Genomic DNA, 18,688 nt, shown 5'->3' on the forward strand with positions numbered 1-18,688 from the left:
TCTCACTCTCTCTCCATCCATCCTCTTTCTCTCTCACTCTCTCTTCATCCATCCTCTTTCTCTCTCACTCTCTCTCCATCCATCCTCTTTCTCTCTCTCTCTCTCTCCATCCATCCTCTTTCTCTCTCTCTCACTCTCTCTCTCTCCATCCATCCTCTCTCTCTCTCTCCATCCATCCTCTCTCTCTCTCTCCATCCATCCATCCTCTCTCTCTCTCCATCCATCCTCTTTCTTTATCTCTCTCTCTCTCTCTTTATCTGTCTCTCGCTCTCTCTTTCTTTGTCTGTCTCTCTCTCTTTCTTTGTCCGTCTCTCTCTCTCTTTCTTTGTCCGTCTCTCTCTCTCTCGTTCTTTGTCTCTCTCTCTCTCTCTCTCTCTCTCTCTCTCTCTCTCTCTCTCTCTCTCTCTCTCTCTCTCTCTCGTTCTTTGTCTCTCCATCCTCTTCTCTCTCTGTCTTTTCCCACTGTCTCTTCTGTCTTGTCTCACCGTGTTTTGTTGCTCTCTTTTTCTCCCATTCACATCATTGCTTTCCAGCATCATCTTTCACGACATTTTTAAGGAATGTATAAATTGGATTTTGTTTTTCAAAACATTATTGATGGGTAAGGTGAAGGGAGTGTGTGGTTTGATTCAAGGTTGAATATCAATTTGTCTTTAAATTCTCTCTCTCGCTCCCTCCATCCTCTTTCGCTCTCTCTCTCTCCCTCTCTCCCTAACTCTCAAAGAGACAAATATATATATATATATATATATATATATATATATATATATGTGTGTGTGTGTGTGTGTCTCTCCCATTCTTTTCCTTGCTTTCTAGCATTATCTCCAGCACTATCTTGAATTAATTGCATATAAGTACCCACATACGAGCTTAAATTTTCCTAATCAAATAAGTCTGATTCAAACTTTACATAGCTGCTTCCATAGTATACAACGATATCCATTAGGCCAACCTCATTCTCTATTAAGCTTATTATGTAAATTCAACTTTGATATTAGCACTGGATGTTTTCCATTCTCTCGGTTGAATACTTACCCAAATTAAGCTTTGGTACAGATGACATAATAATCATTTGGAATGAAATACTTCTCAAGTGACTCGGTGCGAGATTTTCTTTTAAGTTCAAATAAATAATAGAAAGTTTAATTTCAAAACAAAATAATTGTGATACTTAAGATGAAACTAAGATGAAGACATTTTCGAGGAATTCATAGTTTGGAGTCAGTTTTCAAAACAAATATTGGTGGGTGATAGGTGTGTGTTGTTTAGTTCGCTTGTGAATGTCGATATGTTTTAAATTCTAGATAAAACATGTGCGCCTTTATGATAAGAGAAGGCCATTCTGTAAACATAGTTTGAATATTTATGCACGTTGATGATAATAGTTGTATGTGTCATGTGTATCTATCAAGGTTGTTCAAAAATAAAAATTGTTTATTATATACTAGCATGGATACCCGGGATTGCCTGGGTCGACATGAAGTTTGGTTTGGATATAACTGCTATACTAAGGATATTGAGCACTTTTATCGATACCCCCTTCCCCCACAACAATTTTAAAAATAAAAGAACGGATAGTCTTCTATATATATATATAAAAGCGAAAATGTATGTATGTTTGTGTCTATGTTTGGATGTCTGCTAAAAACTTTGACAGACGAAACGTTAACTTTTTCACCCCGAAATCAACAATTTTCGACGGGGGGGGGGTCAACAAAAACGGTCCTCTCGTGACAATGACCGATTCTACGCATGCGTCAGATGACGTCGTGGCCTGATTTACTTTAAATAGTTGAAAAACCGAACAAATTTCATGTACGTCACGTTAGCTCAGTTACTTAAGACCTTGGTTCATTATCTAAACGTTTTGGGTTTGAATCGTGGTGTGAGATTTTTTTTTTTTTTTTTTTTTTCGATTTTTTAAATTTAAATATTGAACCAGTGTTTCGTTTTTCTGCTTTTTTTTTTTTTTTTTTTTTTTTTTTACTTCGCTTATTATTAGCAACATCCAAAAACACCCGGTTTTTTTAAATTTTAATATCGAAACAGGCTTATTGAAGCCATTTTTCACATGTTTGTTTTTCTGCTTTCATCGTTCGTTTGCTTTACGTTAGTTTTTTTTTGTGTTTTTTTTTTCCCGCTTAAGTGCTAAGGTTGTTTTCTTTTTTTACTTCGCTTATAACCTTCGTCGTTGTAACGTTCGACTTCCGGTCGCGCACCTGTCAATTTCGTTCTTAAATAAATTCAAATATCTTTCACTAACTCATTCTGGCTGGCCGATTTTATTTTCAAACTTAGCCTAAGGGCTTCGGGTTCGATCCTATTTCCCCCACCCCCACCCCACCGAGTTTTTTTTTATTTAACACCACACACACCTACAAACACCCGGGCAACGCCGAGTACCCCCGCTAGTCTATCTATAAAGGGCAAAGTGTGTGTTTGTATATCTTGCAAAAGCTTTTGACACAGGCGACGGATCCTGATTGAAATCTGTATTGTTTTAAAGCTCCAGCCTTCGGACAACAAATATAGAAAAATTGGCTAAAAATATTAATTCCTTAATCCTAAATTACGCTGTTTTTTTACAAGAGGGGTTGTTGTTTTTTTTTTTGTTTTTTTTCTTTTTGTCGATATTTTTGCAAGTGATTGTTTTCTTTTCAATTGACTAGGCTTAATTTCAACACTCTCCACATCCGGTTTGGCCATGGAAACATGGGCTAAGATGTTACATTTTTTCATTTTCTTTTCCTACTTTGCGTTACGGATTCAAGCCTACCTGCCTACTCCCATTTTTTTTTTTTCTCTCTCCACCCAAACTGCCTACTGTTGTCCCTCCCCACTACCAATTTATTTTTTAACCCCTCCCCTCCCTCGAAGGTGTTCCTTACTCAACCCGGGTAATGCTGGGGAACCCCGCTACTACCACTTTGTTTTTACCCCCCGCCCTCCTCGGGGTTCCTTACTTCTCCACCTCTGGAAAACACCGGGTACCTCCACTAGTCTATAATATTAATCTCAATTGTCGGCTAGTGTGAATGTATGTATGTATTGCTAAAACTTTCGATACGCGATCAACACTGACAAAATGGATATCGTTTGGAAACTCAGTCTCTTAACTGACAAATATTGGTCAAAAACATTAATTTTTTTTTTTCATTGTCAACTGGGCCATTTTTTACAGAAAGGTGTCACTTTTTTCATTGAGATTTTTGCAGTCATTGTGCCTCGCGACGTCAATGTACGGATAAAACATTATTTCAAAAGCCCGTGACGTCACAAGTCATGTGGCCAAAACAACTAAACGCTTTCCTTTTTTTTTTCAAATTCTTTTTCTTAGCGTTACAGGTTTAAGCCTACCTGCCTGCCTATTACTTTTTAGTCGGCTTAGTCTTAAATAGAGGAGAATCAAGATTGTCCTCGATGGTCGTATGTCAAAACAATGATATAAATGCGAGTGTATCTCGGGGATCAATCCTTGGACCTTTATTATTCCTGATAAATGACCTCCCTGATAAAATCGTCTCTGAGATGGGTATATTTGCTGATGACATTAAGCTCTATAACAGGCATGAGAGGAAAACGAATGAACACATATCCAAGGCAATGGTGGAAACCCTAGAGGAAGACCTCCAGTCTGTAGTGGAATGGGGACAAAAATGGATGGTAACATTCAATGTTGCCAAGACTAAACGCATTTCCTTTAATAATTACAAGAAACCTTCTCAACCACCAAGAGCTTTGGCTAGTGATACATTATCTGAAAGTACTTTATTCAAACTTCTCAGCTTAACGTTTACAAGGAACATGAGTTGGAACAGATGCATTAAGGGCATTGCCACGGCTGCCACAAAGGAGGTGGGCTCTCTCTATAGTGCTAGAAAGTTACTTACACCTGAAAGTATCCTGTACCTCTACAAGGCCACCATTCGGCCATGTATGGAGTATTGTTGCCACATTTGGGCTGGTACATCTGTTACTAGTCTCCACTTCTGGACAGGGTTCAAAAGAATTGCCAATGTAATTGATCCTGAACTGTTAGCTAGGTTTTAGCCTCTGTCCCATTGATGAAATTTTGCATCCCTCTGCCTGTTTTTTTTAACAAGTATTTTAATGGTAGATGTATTTTAATGGTAGATGCTCTTATAAAAATGATAGAAATGTATTGCTGTGGACTCCACAGCAATACATTTCTCACCGGATTCTAACCCGACTCCACAGCAATACATTTCTCACCGGATTCTAACCCGACTCCACAGCAATACATTTCTCACCGGATTCTAACCCGACTCCACAGCAATACATTTCTCACCGGATTCTAACCCGACTCCACAGCAATACATTTCTCACCGGATTCTAACCCGACTCCACAGCAATACATTTCTCACCGGATTCTAACCCGACTCCACAGCAATACATTTCTCACCGGATTCTAACCCGACTCCACAGCAATACATTTCTCACCGGATTCTAACCCGACTCCACAGCAATACGGGCGCACGAGCATAGGACAACCTAGATCCACGTACATCCAGCAAATTGCATATGACACCAAATGTGATCCTGAAGATCTGAGGCAACTGATGGAAAACAGGGAAATCAGGAAAGAGAGACACATTAGTGAAGGCAAGGAGCCAGACCAGATGGACAGATAGAAATTACACTAAACCAAATTTAAAAAAGGGGGGAGGGTATTGTGAATGCAGTTCAGTTTCATACGAGTCAACTATTTTTTTTTTTTTTTTTTTTTTTTTTTTTTAGTACGCGTGAACATTGGGCATACAAGTAGTGCAGTGAAAGTACTGCTAGGTTGAGATAGGATGACTAATTTGTGTGCAAAAAACATAAGACAATGGCGATGGATAAGAACTTGGACATGGAGAAAATATATCTGGATGGTAAAGCTATTGAGGTTGTTGAGAAGTTTTGTTAACTTAATATTATTGGAGCACAAGGTGGAGCAAGTGCTAGTGTGATTGCAAGATGGAGATAGTTCAGAGAACTTCTATCATTACTAACCAGGTGAGCATTACCATTGTTGACCAAGTGAAGAATCTATCAAGCAGGTGTATGCAGTTTGATTTTTGAAAATAAGACCTGGCCAAGAAGGGTTGAGAAAATACATGAAGAAAAAAAAATGAAAATGATGCAATAATATGCAATGAGTTTTAAGATAGGCTTAGTAATTATCAACTCTGAGGAAGATTAAATCTGAACAGTATTGACAGATATGTGTTTCTGCAAATAGATATTGACGATATGATCATGTTGGATGGAATGGATGGAAGTTCTTGGGTTAAACATAGAACAGTTGAAGTAGGAGGTCCAGTTTACAGGGGAAGGCTGAGGAACACATGAGGAAGTGATAAGGATGTTTTTAAGAGGAAGAAGGATAAAGACCTGGCAGAGATAGGTTGGTTTCAAAGTTAAAGCTGTCCAACACATGCCAGCATGTAAAACGGACATTAAATTGATGATGATGATAATGATGATGATGATGGCTAGACACACATCTGTTTTTCATTAATGGATGATGGCTAATGACTTTTCAGCATTCCGGCATATTCCCAGAGAAATTTTATTGTTGCATTACTGCCCCTGGTTTTTAGACGGTGATAGATGATTCTCTGCATTCCCGACAAAACATCTTCCAACAGATATTATTTATTATAATGTGTAATATTATATTATTTTTGATTATTAATATTTATTAATATTTTATATGAAAAAAGGTAGAACAGTTCTTACTTTTATTTTTAAAAAAAGTATAATATTTATTTCTTGTAACTGTTAACTTTCTTTTTTATAAGAAACATTAAACATTTTTTTTTTTTTTTTTTTTTGTTGGGGACACCAAATCATCCATCACCATCTAGAAAACAGGGGAAGTAATGCAACACGAAAATGTCTCCAGGAATATGCTGGAATGCTGAATTTTCTAATATTTTAAATCCGATATCATGAATGATCTGACTTCCATCATTGTAATATTCAATGTATATTGCTGCATGCAACCTGGCTGATGTCGACTCTTTGGATTGAAACACACGAACAGCAGTCATTTGGTGTTGCATATGCTGGACAACTTGCGATCAACCTAAATACCAAAAAACTGGATGTCTTATATTATCAGTGTGTCTAGCAGGACTCCGATTATCTTGTTATCAGCATGTTAAAATCATTATAATTTAACATCATGCCAGCTTTTTGCGACTTTCAATTTGTTCTGTATCTGGCAGAAATCTTGCCTCACATTAGACAATCTCAATCTGGAATCAAAAGCTGGGACACCGACCACACATGATAATTAAAGAACCCGTGTTTATTCAACTAGGTGTTTCTTGTATAATACCAAAGAGCGAGAAGGCTGCACATAGCTTCGATCAAACTGATTTTAAATCATCTCGGACCTTTCTTTATGCTTGTCCGATACAAACCGATGCTTTTGTGCTCTGTCACCTGTTATCTGTCATCTGTTCACTAAGTTATCATTCTCATGCCAGGCAATTTGTCTAAAGGGTTAACCGTTAAAACCTGGCTGACATTGCATCTTGTTTACGTGATTAAATCTCCGTAAACATAATTTTCTAATAATTGGTAGTTGTCGTATCTACCAATATTTAACAAATGAAAAGTTTCCTATAAAATGCTATCGCTTCTTTTTGTGTTTTTGTGCATATTTTTTTTTTTTTTTTTTAGTTTTTTAAAGTTTTGTTTTTGTTTGTAACTCAAATTCCAGCTGATAAGAAAAATTCTCTTAAATGTCACTTAATAAGTTTGTACAGCTGATTAAGTACATTTGAAATTAGGTTAATGAGCTCAATTTGCTGTTTAAACTGTACGCAGAAGCCTGGTATGATTGAAGTTATTTTTCTTTGAGAGCTATATCAAACGAGAAGACTTCATGTCTTTTAATTTTTTAGATGAGGATTGATAATCTATATATTAATACGATAGCGTGTGTGTTATTTTCTGTGGCACGCTTACACGCAGGTCGTTTAATTGTTATGTACTTTCATTTCTTGTCATAAATAATTTTACGAAGAATTCTTAATAAGTTTTTGTTTTGATTATAACTGATGGCACTTAAGTCATCTATTCTTTTTTTATAAATAATTTTTTCAGGAATTAAGTTTTGGTTTCGATTATGACTGAAGGAACTCAAATATATAAGTTTTTATTTTGGTTTCAATTCAAGCTAATGCACCCAAGTCATATGGAAATTTTTTTTTTTTTTTTTCAAATCGCAACTTTATAATATATAAAAATCGATAGAACATTAACTCTATAATAATATATACGAAATCTGCAAGAATTGAAATATCATATTTAAGCGTACTTTACAACTGGGTTTTGCTGGGCATTCGTGCTAGCTTAGATAAATATTTTTGCAGTTTTAACAAAAAAGCTACAATAATATCAGACCATCTCCATTTACACTGAACATCTACAGAATGCTAACATCAATATATTACATATGAGTGAGTCCCCTATGGAATTTCCACTAATCCCGCTAGTTTGTATTATTTGGATTTGAAATAAATTGTGTATGTAATATGTATATATATATATATATATATATATATATATATAATGGTGAGTCTGTGTGAGGACACTTCTCAACCTATATACTCAACGAATTTTGGATATACAGACTAGAAATTTCGTACATAGAGTATTGAGATATGTGGAAAACTTTTTAATCGGTTTTATCTGGAAAAAAGAGCTACTACGGGACAAAAATTGATACTTGGGAATCATCAGATTTTTATCTGTTTGTTAACTGTTTAACAAATGCGCATACACGGCCGTGAAACATAACAGCTTCCTTTTGTTAAGAATAAGTAGGCTTAAAAATAATTTTTAAAGATTGTGTAAAGCTGGTCTAATGGTTATTGTACTTGACCTACTGTCTTTTAGGTTTTGGTTTCGATTTCAGCTTGAGTATTTTTTTTTTTTTACTTAGAAGAAGTGAACTATTTAGGAAAAAACCCATAATACTCGCAAGTGTATACCTCAGTATCTGTATTAATTAAAATATAATGTTGTTGCGTATTTTATGACCGGGCAACATTGGGAAGTCTGCTAATGCACACACACACATATTAATGCTTGTGCACACACCCAAGAAAGAAAAATGATAAATAAGTTAAAAAAAAAAAAAAAAAAGATAAATAAATAGGTAAATAAAAATAGAAATAACAAAAAGTAAATTAAAAAATCTGCAGATATAAAAATATTTAATCAGAACTTAATCGCTATTGTTGATAGTTTAAAAAAAGAAAAGAAAAAAAAGGCCCGTATTAAGTAAATTTATCAATCTTCTATTATATGCATTTCAGTCGTTTGTGTTTACTAAAAAATGTTATCTTCCACATTGAAACGGCATGAACCAGTTACCGTTATAAAGAGCAATCTTTGACACATAATATCGAAAAATTAGAAAAAATCGTCCATTATTTCAGGTAGAAATGTTATTTTGTTTGAGATGGGGGGGGGGCAGGTAAAAATCTTAGTTTCCATGCTGTTTGTTAATCATGCATGCACGAATGATCAGTTCGTTGTTTAATTTTAGAAAACAAAATTTGCAACGTGTGTTGTCTTGGTTCAATCTATGGAGTGTCTGTTTACAAAATTAACTTTTGCAAGTTCGCATCCACCACATGGTTTTCACGATAAATAATAAGTAAACGTTTTCTCTCTCCTATCTTTTAAAATTCTACACTTTCCTACATGCACCCACCACACAGCAATTTTTTCTTCTCATAATATAATATGGCACCCAAATCCCGTTTTTTTTTTTTTTTTTTTTTTTTTACACTCTATCAAAATATCATATTCAACCATATTTTATGACCAAGCAACCCCCCACCCTCCAGCCGCCCACTGCTAGTTTTATATAAAGGACAAATAGATATTTTCAAAATCTGTTTATTTTAAAAAGTAAGGAAATATTTTACCTGGAATTCCTTACAATTCAAAGCTTCTCTAGCTGGATTGATGCTTGGGACGATTAAATTTAATATTTGCAATTGGATAATTTTCTTTTTTCTACAATAGTCATTTCTGTTATCAGCCTTTTTTGGATCATTTTTTCATTACTACTCTCAAGAAGAGCAATTATGATGAAATAACTAAATACCAGAACTAAGGTTTTTTTGTTTTTTTTTGTAAAATTTGTCCATTCTTGAAATATTTTTCCTTATTTTTTTTTTTCAATTTATTTATTTATTTATTTTTTTTTTTTCAGAACAAGCAGCAGTGTGACTCTGAGAATACATTACACTTGGATCAAACCAACACAAAAACTTCTCATGCCCTACCTGGAAGTAGTAGCAGTAGTAGTTCCAGTGCCGCCAATCATGGTGCAAGTGCCGCCTCTGCTAATCCTCAGCTGACCTCTTCAATGACGCAGACATCTTTAGTTCTTGCTCCAGGACCTACCTCTCCATCACAAACGCCATGCCACAATACATCTTTGAGCAACTTTTTCTACAGTCCGCGTCTCAGTGATGAGGACCTTTCTGGACGCATGTCTCCATTCACAGTTGAAAGGTGAGTTTCATTTTGTTAACTTATAAGCTGATCTCTGATGCTGGGATGAATGGCTCAAAATACATCTAGTAAAAACTAGGATGAACAGAATAACTCCCTTCCTCCACCCTCACACTTTTGATGACCTTGTGCCTAACTTGTAAATCATTAATGAATTTAGATTCATTTAATGAGGTCCTTTTTATTAGGTTGAGAAGAAAGTTCTTGCAAAATTTTTAATTTTAATTAAGTTTTTTTTTTTTTTTTTTTTTTTTTACACAGGCATCACCACATTATCAAGGTCAAGAGGCCACTCAAGGATAAGGGTTAAAGAGTGTACAGTAGAAATAGGAAAATATAGTAATCATTAGTAATGAAAATTCGGTAAATTTGATAACTTATATGGAACGGCTCATCAAGAACTTATTTACGTTAGACTTGAAGACAACCATATTGTACTCAGCCAGAAAGCAGGAAAATGGAAGACGATTCCACAGGCGTGCAGTTCTAAGAAAGAAGCTTTGTTCATGGAATCTACGTTTAGGTTTAGGCACAGATAAAGAGTGGGAGGAATTATTGATAGTGTCTGAAAACACGAGACGAGTGTTTCTTGTAAAAGTTTGGCAAGGGGGGACCATAGACTGAAGCTCAGTCGAACACTTTCCATGAAAATAACGATACATCAGAGACAAGCTTGCAACATCTCTTCTGTGAGATAGAGGTTGCAGGGAAGAGAAAAGTACATCTCCTACGAGGCTACAAATTCTATTTTGAACTCTATCAAGGCAGGACAAGTTCTTTCTAGCAGCTCCTGCCCAGATGTGGCAACAGTATTCCATCCTTGGACGTACCTGGCTCTTATATAGATAGAGAATTGCATCAGCAGTGATCGATCTACTGGACCGATAGAAAGATCCCAGCATTTTTCCAGTGGCCCTGGCAACAGATTTGATGTACATGTTCCATTTAAGATCAGGAGTAATTGTCAAGCCCAGAAGCTTGTCAAAACTTGAGGCCTCCTGAAGACGAGAGCCATTCATTTCAATTGATGCCAGATGTGGATCAGAATGTTGATGATGTAAAGAGAGAAGCTTGATTTTAGATGCATTAAAAGTAACCAGCCACTCCTTTCCCCATTGTACCACATGCTCAAGATCAGAGGAGAGAGAATCAGAGGGAACTTGGTCATTTACTGTCTTAGATGTGCTACCATAAATGGTAGTGTCATCAGCATAAATGTCTACAAATGATGTAAGGATGTGACTTGGAAGATAATTAATGTAGATCAGGAAAAGAGTTGGGCCCAGGATGGACCCCTGAGGGACACCAGCATTAATACTGTGAGCTTCTGATTTTTGCCCCTCAACTACTACTCTTATGAACCTATCAGAAAGAAATGATTTAATAATTGAGAAGACATTTCCAGCTATACCATAGCTAGAGATCTTGTGAAGTAAACCTTTATACCATACCCTATCAAAGATCTTAGATATGTCAAGAGCAATTGCCCTAGAAAGGTTGTCTCCGTCAAGAGATTTGCTAATACCTTTACTTTATATATCATTTTAAAGAGCGTTTTTTCGCTCTAGCTAATCGTTTAAATAACAATCGTTTTAAAACAATTGTCTTTTTAGAATGTTGAATACAAGATGGGAAAAAGCAAGTTCGCACAATTTTCTTATTTCAATTCAAGTTAGGCCAAAAAGCTGCTGAAACAGCTTGTGATATCAACGAAGTGTTTAGAACCACTACTGAACACACAGCACAATGGTGGTTTAAGAAATATTGTGGTGGTGACGAGTCTTGAAGATAATAAGCATAGTGGTCGGCCATCAGATGTTGACAACAATCAGTTATGAGCCTTAGTCGAAATCAATCCATGCACAACTGTTTGAGACGTAACGTATACAACGATTTCCAACCATTTAAGAGAGATTGGAAAGACAAAAACTTGATAAATGGGTGCCTCACAAATTGAACAACAACCAAAAGAAACGCCGTTATGAAATGTCATCTTCCCTTCTTTTACGAAACAAGAATGACTCATTTCTCGACTGGTTTTTGACTTGTGATAAAAGGTGGTTCTTTACAACAGCCAGCAATGCTCAGCTCAGTGGTTAGACACCGACAAACCTCCACGACACTTCCTGAAGCCAGAGTTGCATGAAAAGGTCATGCTCACTGTTTGGTGGTCTGTGACTGGTCTCATCCAATAAAGTTTTTTGAATGCAGGCAAAACTATTGCTGCGGAGAAGTACTGTCAACAAATGGATGAAATGCATCAGAAACTTCAACAACAACTAGCATTAGTCAACAGAAAAGGCCCAATTCTACTCTGCAACAATGCCCGACCACACGTTGCTAAACCGATCCTGCAGAAGTTGAACACCTAGGACTATAAAACTTTGCCTCATCTGCCTTACTCTCCAGACCTCTTACCTACTGACTATCACTTTTTCAAGCATCTCAACAACTTTCTGCATGAGAAATTCTTCAAAAACCTAAATGATATCAAAAACGCCTTCAACGACTTTGTCACCATAAGAACGCAAGCTTTTTATGTTACTAGCATAAATACACTTAGTTTGTGTTGGCAAAAGTGTATTGATTCTGGTGGTGCTTATTTAGATTAATAAATTGTTGTTTGAGCCAAGATATGTTCATCTGAATTTAAAAGTTAAAAATCACAAGAACTTTCTTGTCAACCTGTTATTTACTGATGTATGCATACTGGCACAGGTGTTTCACAGATTTGTTTGTATTTTGTAACAACCCAATATTCTCGTTCTAGCAACATCATAATTAACAAGTTTGGTAAAAGTTTGTGCGGGGGGAGCAGAGAACCTTTGTTTGAGATCAAAATTAGATATAGCTACCTCTGTAAAGAGGAAATGTAATGAGTTTCATCCACAAATTGTTTAGTTTTCATAGAAAAACTTTTGTTAGGATCAGTGTGTGTGTGTGTGCACCAACCCTATTCAGGGTTTAACCGGCTTCCTCCGAAGGAGGAAGTTTCATGGGTGTATGAAATTCACAAGCGGTTCCCAGTCGCATGTATATCCCCGTTAGGTTTTTGCAACTTTTTGCAGGGAGGGGTCAACGTCCTCCTACATACAGCACCTGGACTTCTCAAATTGGTCACCCGTTTTAGTAATGACCAGGCTCAACGTTAACTTCGGTGATCTGACGGGAACCGGCGTGTCAATATGATTATGCCGTATTGGATCAATATGTAGTATATCTTGTACCATTTCCCGTCTTTTTTTTTCCAATGAAATTGTAAACGTCTTTTGTAAATAAAATTAATTTGAAACCATTCGAGATAATTTAAATAAGTAGAGTAAATGTGGTATTTTGGTGATTGCTGAAGTGAGGTGAAAGAATGAAAGGAACATTGCTTGGATGAATAGGTCAAAATGCATTTAGTTAACAGTAGGAAAGATAGAATGACCCATCCTCCTCACATTTTTGATGACCTACCTAATTTGTAAAATTAATTTGTATGCCTTGTTTTTGCAAATATATAGTTCACAGTGTAGTATCTGTCAGAGAAAGCGATCCTCTTCAGTTGATGCAATCTTTTCGTTTTGTTTAGAATTCCCCTTTTAAAGAGCTTGACAATAGCAACCTCATTAAAAACCAACATTGAGTCTAATTTTCTTATCTTCTGCAGCTTCTGATGTTAATTATGATCTCAACTCTTAATTAAAAAACCTGGATATGATATCCATGTTTGAGCTTGGCTCAACAAAGAGGTTGTTTCAACTTGAATGTCTAACCTTATTGGAGTTGAATTGTTTCTTACACAATTGTTTCAGAACCACTTGTTACTGTGGAATGAATCTTCTCCTTTGTCAACAACAACGGCCACTTCCATTATTGACCTTATTTACAGAAATAGGTCAATTGCTGCTTCTTTTTTTTTACTGTCTGCTCACTTAACTGATTTCTTTTTCAGATTTGATGCTCTGTTTCAAGGTGAAATATTCTCAATGCAGATTGCAAATTGAAATAGTTGTATTGAAAGCTTATTCTTATTTAGAATTTAACTTAATTAAAAAAAAAAAAAATTACAGAAAATTCTTATATATATATATATATATATATATATATATATATATATATATACTTGTCAGGGAATGAAGATGCCATGTTCCAAAAATCACATAAATTGACCAAGTAGTTTTGATTTTCTTGGTAAAAAAAAAAAAAATTACGATTTTTAATGATTAATAATTTTTGTTATTTTGAATACAAATAAAATCTCGGTAGTCGAATTGAGTTTTCATCCTAGAATTTTAACACATTCTGAAACATGGCGACTCCTGGCTCCCATTTTACTCATCATAAAATTTGATTTTCTTAGTTTAAAAAAAGAAAGAAAAGAAAAATTCTTAATCAGTTTATGACTTTTGGAATGACATTTTTGTTCCTTGGCAGTTATGTACATCATAAAGATTTTTCCGTATTTTTTTTTTTTTTTTTTTAATCTAAATAAGAACCAAAGCTTTAAAATAGACATCTAAACTGGAACTTTGTTTATCTTCAATTGTTGGAAATGCATTCTTTTGTTTTAAATAAATCTTAATGCTTCAGTATCTCACTGCCAATGCAATCCTCTATTTGTATAAAGGCCAGGTTCACCCTAAAATGGAGTACTGTTGCCACATCTGGGCAGGAACTGCTCGACCTGCCCTATCCTACCTTGATAGAGTTCAAAACTGGCTTCGAAACCTTGTTGGTGATGCTCTTTTCTCTTCCCTGCAACCTTTTACCCCACAGAAGAGACGTTATGAGCCTGTTTCTGTTCTATCGCTATTTTTATGACAAGTGCTCTACTGAACTCCAATCTTGCCAAACTTTCACAAAAACACACTCAACTAACTACAACCACTATATATATGATTTCCCACTCTATTTGTACCTAAATCTAAATAAAGATTCCAGGAACAAAGCTTCTTTCTCAGAACGTCTTGCCTTTGGAACACTGTTCCACTGGTCCGCTTCTTGGTTAAATACAACATGGGAGCCTCCAAATCCAATATACACAAGTTCTTGTTGAGCCGTCCTCATAAATAATAAAATTCTACCAAATTTACTCCATTAACAATTACTATACCACCACCTTACATTTATTAACCCTTATCCTCGAGTGGTATTCAGGCCGTGATAAGTGATGACTCAAAAAAAAAAAAAAAAATAAAATAATCTTGTCAAACCAAAATGGTTAAGCTTTATGAAAATAGTCGTCCCATTTTCACTGTTAATGCATTAGAGTGGTACCAGTTTCAAAATTGGTACCACTCTAATACATTAGCACCAAAAGTATATTAAAAAGATTAACTGAACACAACTGAATTGTGAACACTGAGTAATTAAATGAATTAAAAGTATTGTGTAACAGGGCTCTACATTGTGAGTGAAACAGTCGCATTTGTGAGTGATTTTTGAAAGTGGCGACTAGAAACAATGAAACGCTTATCTGAACATTTAAATTCCTTTGAAATATTTGAAAAGGGTTTTAGGAGGTATAATATAGGCACAACCTCTCATTTGAAAATTGAAATATTTCAGATTTGCATTGACATTAATTAGACATTTTTATTGCATAACATTGGCATTCATTAGATAGTAATGAACCAAAATTTCCTGAATTTTAATTTTTAAGACCCCTTAAGCTTAAGCCTTACATTTGTAGGCACTTCTAAAATTTATATTAAATTTTATCCATAGTCCTTCATCTGAAGGCGGTCAGAACGTATATCAGCTGAGGCATTGTGAAACAGGGTTCACACAAACTTGAAAAGTCCTTGAATTTTCACTTTTGCTACGAAAACGCCTTATTTTTACTATTGTCTTGAAAAATCCTTGAAAATATGGAAAATGTCTTAAAAATCGTATTATTTATGTCCAATAAAGATGTGTGTTGCAATATTAAAAATAGAATCAAAATAAATACTAAAGTATTTTTAATATTAATAAAAACGTCATTAAACTATTTTTTAAATATTGAAAATAAAGTCAAAATACATTGTTCTGAAATTGCATCATATTATTGTGAATACAAGAGTTATGTTCCTTTATCACAAAACTATCTGATGTTTTCCATATAATAACATTGAGTAGTTTTGTGATAAAGGAATGTAACTCTTGTATTCACAATACCGGAAGTTCAAAATTTAAAAGTAAAACAAACGCAACATACACCAATCTATAATGGAGAAAATAATATTTAATCGCGCTTGGTTGGCCAAATATAAGTGGGTCAGGCAATGTAAATATGATTGCCGACAGGCATATTGTTTTGAATGTAAATGAAAATAACTTTTTCTGTTGTCAATTAATTTTTTTGGTTTATTTTGTCATTTATATATTAAATTTTGTTTTTAAAACTTGAATTTTGTCGGAGAAGTCCTTGAAAATGGACATGGAAAATCTGTACGAAGTCTATGAAAATAGCATCCAAAATAATCTTTTGTTAGAAGTTGTGACCTTTCAACATTGGAAAGGAATTTGGAAGGATTTAAACTATTTGTTTTATTTGGATTCTTCAGACTAGATATGCCATAAAACAAACAACCAAACCAAACATAATTGAATATTTAAAAAAAATATAAATCCTTTTTCCAAAATTAGTGGATTTAACATTCAATAACCGAAAAGAGTTGATATGCCATAAAACAAAATAACACAAGTAAACCATATCAAACTAGCAATCAATTACACATCAAGCTTAGTGGGGGATGCCCTTTTCTCTACCCTGCAACCTCTCTCCCAAAGAAGAGACATTGCGAGCCTTTCCTTGTTTTATCGTTATTTCCATGGCAGATGCTCGTCTGAACTCCAATCTCTGGTCCCCCCTCGCCAATCTTTCACGAAAAACACCCGTCTAGCTGAATCCACTGTGAAAAATTTCCCCCACTCTATATCTGTGCCTAAATCAAAACGCGGATTCCATGAACAAAGCTTCTTTTTTAGAACTGCACGCCTGTGGAACTCTGTTCCGTCTGCCTGCTTCCCTCCGGACTACAACTTGGTTGTCTTCAAGTCCAATGTTAACAAATTCCTAATGAACCGCCCCCTTAAGTAAACATTTCAGCAAATCTCCTCACTAATGTAATGTACTTGCAATAACCCTTATCCCTGAGTGGCTTCCGGGTCTTGATAAGTGGTGATCACTGTGTAAAAAAAAAAAAAAAAAAAAAAGCTGATTAGCAGTTGGCCGCTAAAGTTAAACATTACTTCACGCTTTTTAATGAATAAGTCCAGCTGTTTAGTCAATGGGGTTGTTGCACAAAATGTTGGCCATTTAAAGAGATAAAAAGATCTAATTCTTGCTATAATCTTTTATTGTTTTTGCTTTTTATTTTGTAAATATATCGACATGTTCCCACATCTATAAGTAATAATGGATTAACGAATATATTGTAATAGCTTCAAACATACGAATCCATTTATACTAATTAATTTTCCCAGCCCCACTTTGGTATGTTTGTCTGCGTGAGAACTGTCTTTGATACGTTCAATCCATTGTTATGCACGTGCTTAAATTTCTTACGTTTCTGAATTTTTGAGATGAGGATTGATTATTCATATTATTTGGATTCTTTGGATCACTGTTCTCATTCTCAAGATGAGAACAGTGATTCAAAAAAAATCCTCATTTTAGAAATTTAAACCATCTTCAAAGTTCGTAACAAATTGTTATTTAATTTAAAGATTGAAAGTTTTGCAAATATTTTACATCCAATAATTTTACAAATAGAAATTAGAGCATCACCTTAATAAAAATTAGTTTTATAACAATCTCGTTTAATGAATAATAAACAAACAATGCTGTAATATTTATTTTAACTTTCAAAATCTTGTAATGAAAATTGATAAGAACAGCATCTTACGTTTCTGAATTTTTGAGATGAGGATTAATAATTTGTACTAGTTGGACTACTGTTCTCATCTTGAGTGTTATTTTCATGTTTCAACTAATGTAACCTCCAACCTTCTTCAGGTGTTTCTGGTTGAACTCTGGGGAATTTTTGCTGTCAAACCTGGGAATCTGCACGGAATTTCAAATGGAACCCTTTATTTAATTCATGGGGATAATGTAACATGTCTTTGTTCCATCAGCCATGACCAGATAGTAATCCACTAAGGATTAAACCTCCAGAAGAGTTTCACTTAGAACTGAATTGTTATTATTTTATTTATTTATTTTTTTTTTTTCAAATCGTGAGCATCAATCCTCAATACATGTGATACCAAGAATACAATTGCAAATTACTTAACCCTTCTACTTAGTTATGGCTGATGGAACAAGAGCATGCTACTCCTATGCTTTAAATAAAGGGTTGTTTTTGAAATTCTGTGGAGATACCCGAGTTCAACAGAAAGAGTTTGACACGATACACGTAAAGTAGGTTGGAGGTTACATCGTTTTGAAACGTTTTGAAAATAATATTCAAGATTAGAAGAGTAGTCTAAATAATCCAAATAACACAAAAAACGGCATAGGTAAAAAAAAATAGAAATGGGAATAAAAATGCAAATGAAAGTTTAAAAAAAAAAAATAAATCCTGAGCAACACCTGGTAGTTAACAACAAAACAATCCTTAAAGTGCATGTTTTGTGTGAACTGAACATATCTTAAGTCAAAATGTTATGATATATTTTGTTGAACCGATGATTTTGTTTTGTTTAATTGGCACTTAATATTTTAAGTAGATTCTTGGATATAATATTTTGTTGCTGTGACCCTGGTAAACGAAAACACCCACACCACCACAACCACTATCACCAACATCACCATCATTAGTAACAACAAAGTAATTTTTTTCGTCCTCGTTGGCTTTTCACCTTTGTTTTTACAACTGTTAATCTCATTGCTGGACATTGTTGTGACTAAAGCTTTGATTACCATGCATTCCCTGCACCCAAACATTAGTATGGGGACGGGAAGGAGGAGAATGCCCCCACCCTTCTCTCTCTCTCTCTCTCTCTCTCTCTCTCTCTCTCTCTCTCTCTCTCTCTGATGTATTTAGTGAGCAGGTAATACATATATTATATAAACTTATAAACAAAACTTTCTCCATTACACTGCTTGTTCTGTAAATGAACTGACATTTCTTTATTGGGTGCATGAAGAGGTTGCAGCTAATTT

The 18,688-nt window shown here is 34.9% G+C and overlaps 1 protein-coding gene across 6 annotated transcripts in view; it reads left to right on the plus strand.

Moving 5' to 3' along the window:
• The window catches only part of LOC145249474 (protein FAM13A-like), a 388,341-nt gene that overhangs the window by 293,476 nt on the left and 76,177 nt on the right, over positions 1-18,688 (plus strand). For all 6 annotated transcript variants that reach the window (XM_080111053.1, XM_080111056.1, XM_080111054.1 and 3 more), the window contains one exon: positions 9,248-9,552. In XM_080111053.1, the coding sequence (XP_079967179.1) occupies positions 9,248-9,552 (305 nt within the window). The remainder of the gene's footprint in view (positions 1-9,247; positions 9,553-18,688) is intronic.

Source organism: Euprymna scolopes, chromosome 28, assembly GCF_053919585.1.
Source record: "Euprymna scolopes isolate OS-2025 chromosome 28, ASM5391958v1, whole genome shotgun sequence".
Taxonomy (NCBI): domain Eukaryota; kingdom Metazoa; phylum Mollusca; class Cephalopoda; order Sepiida; family Sepiolidae; genus Euprymna; species Euprymna scolopes.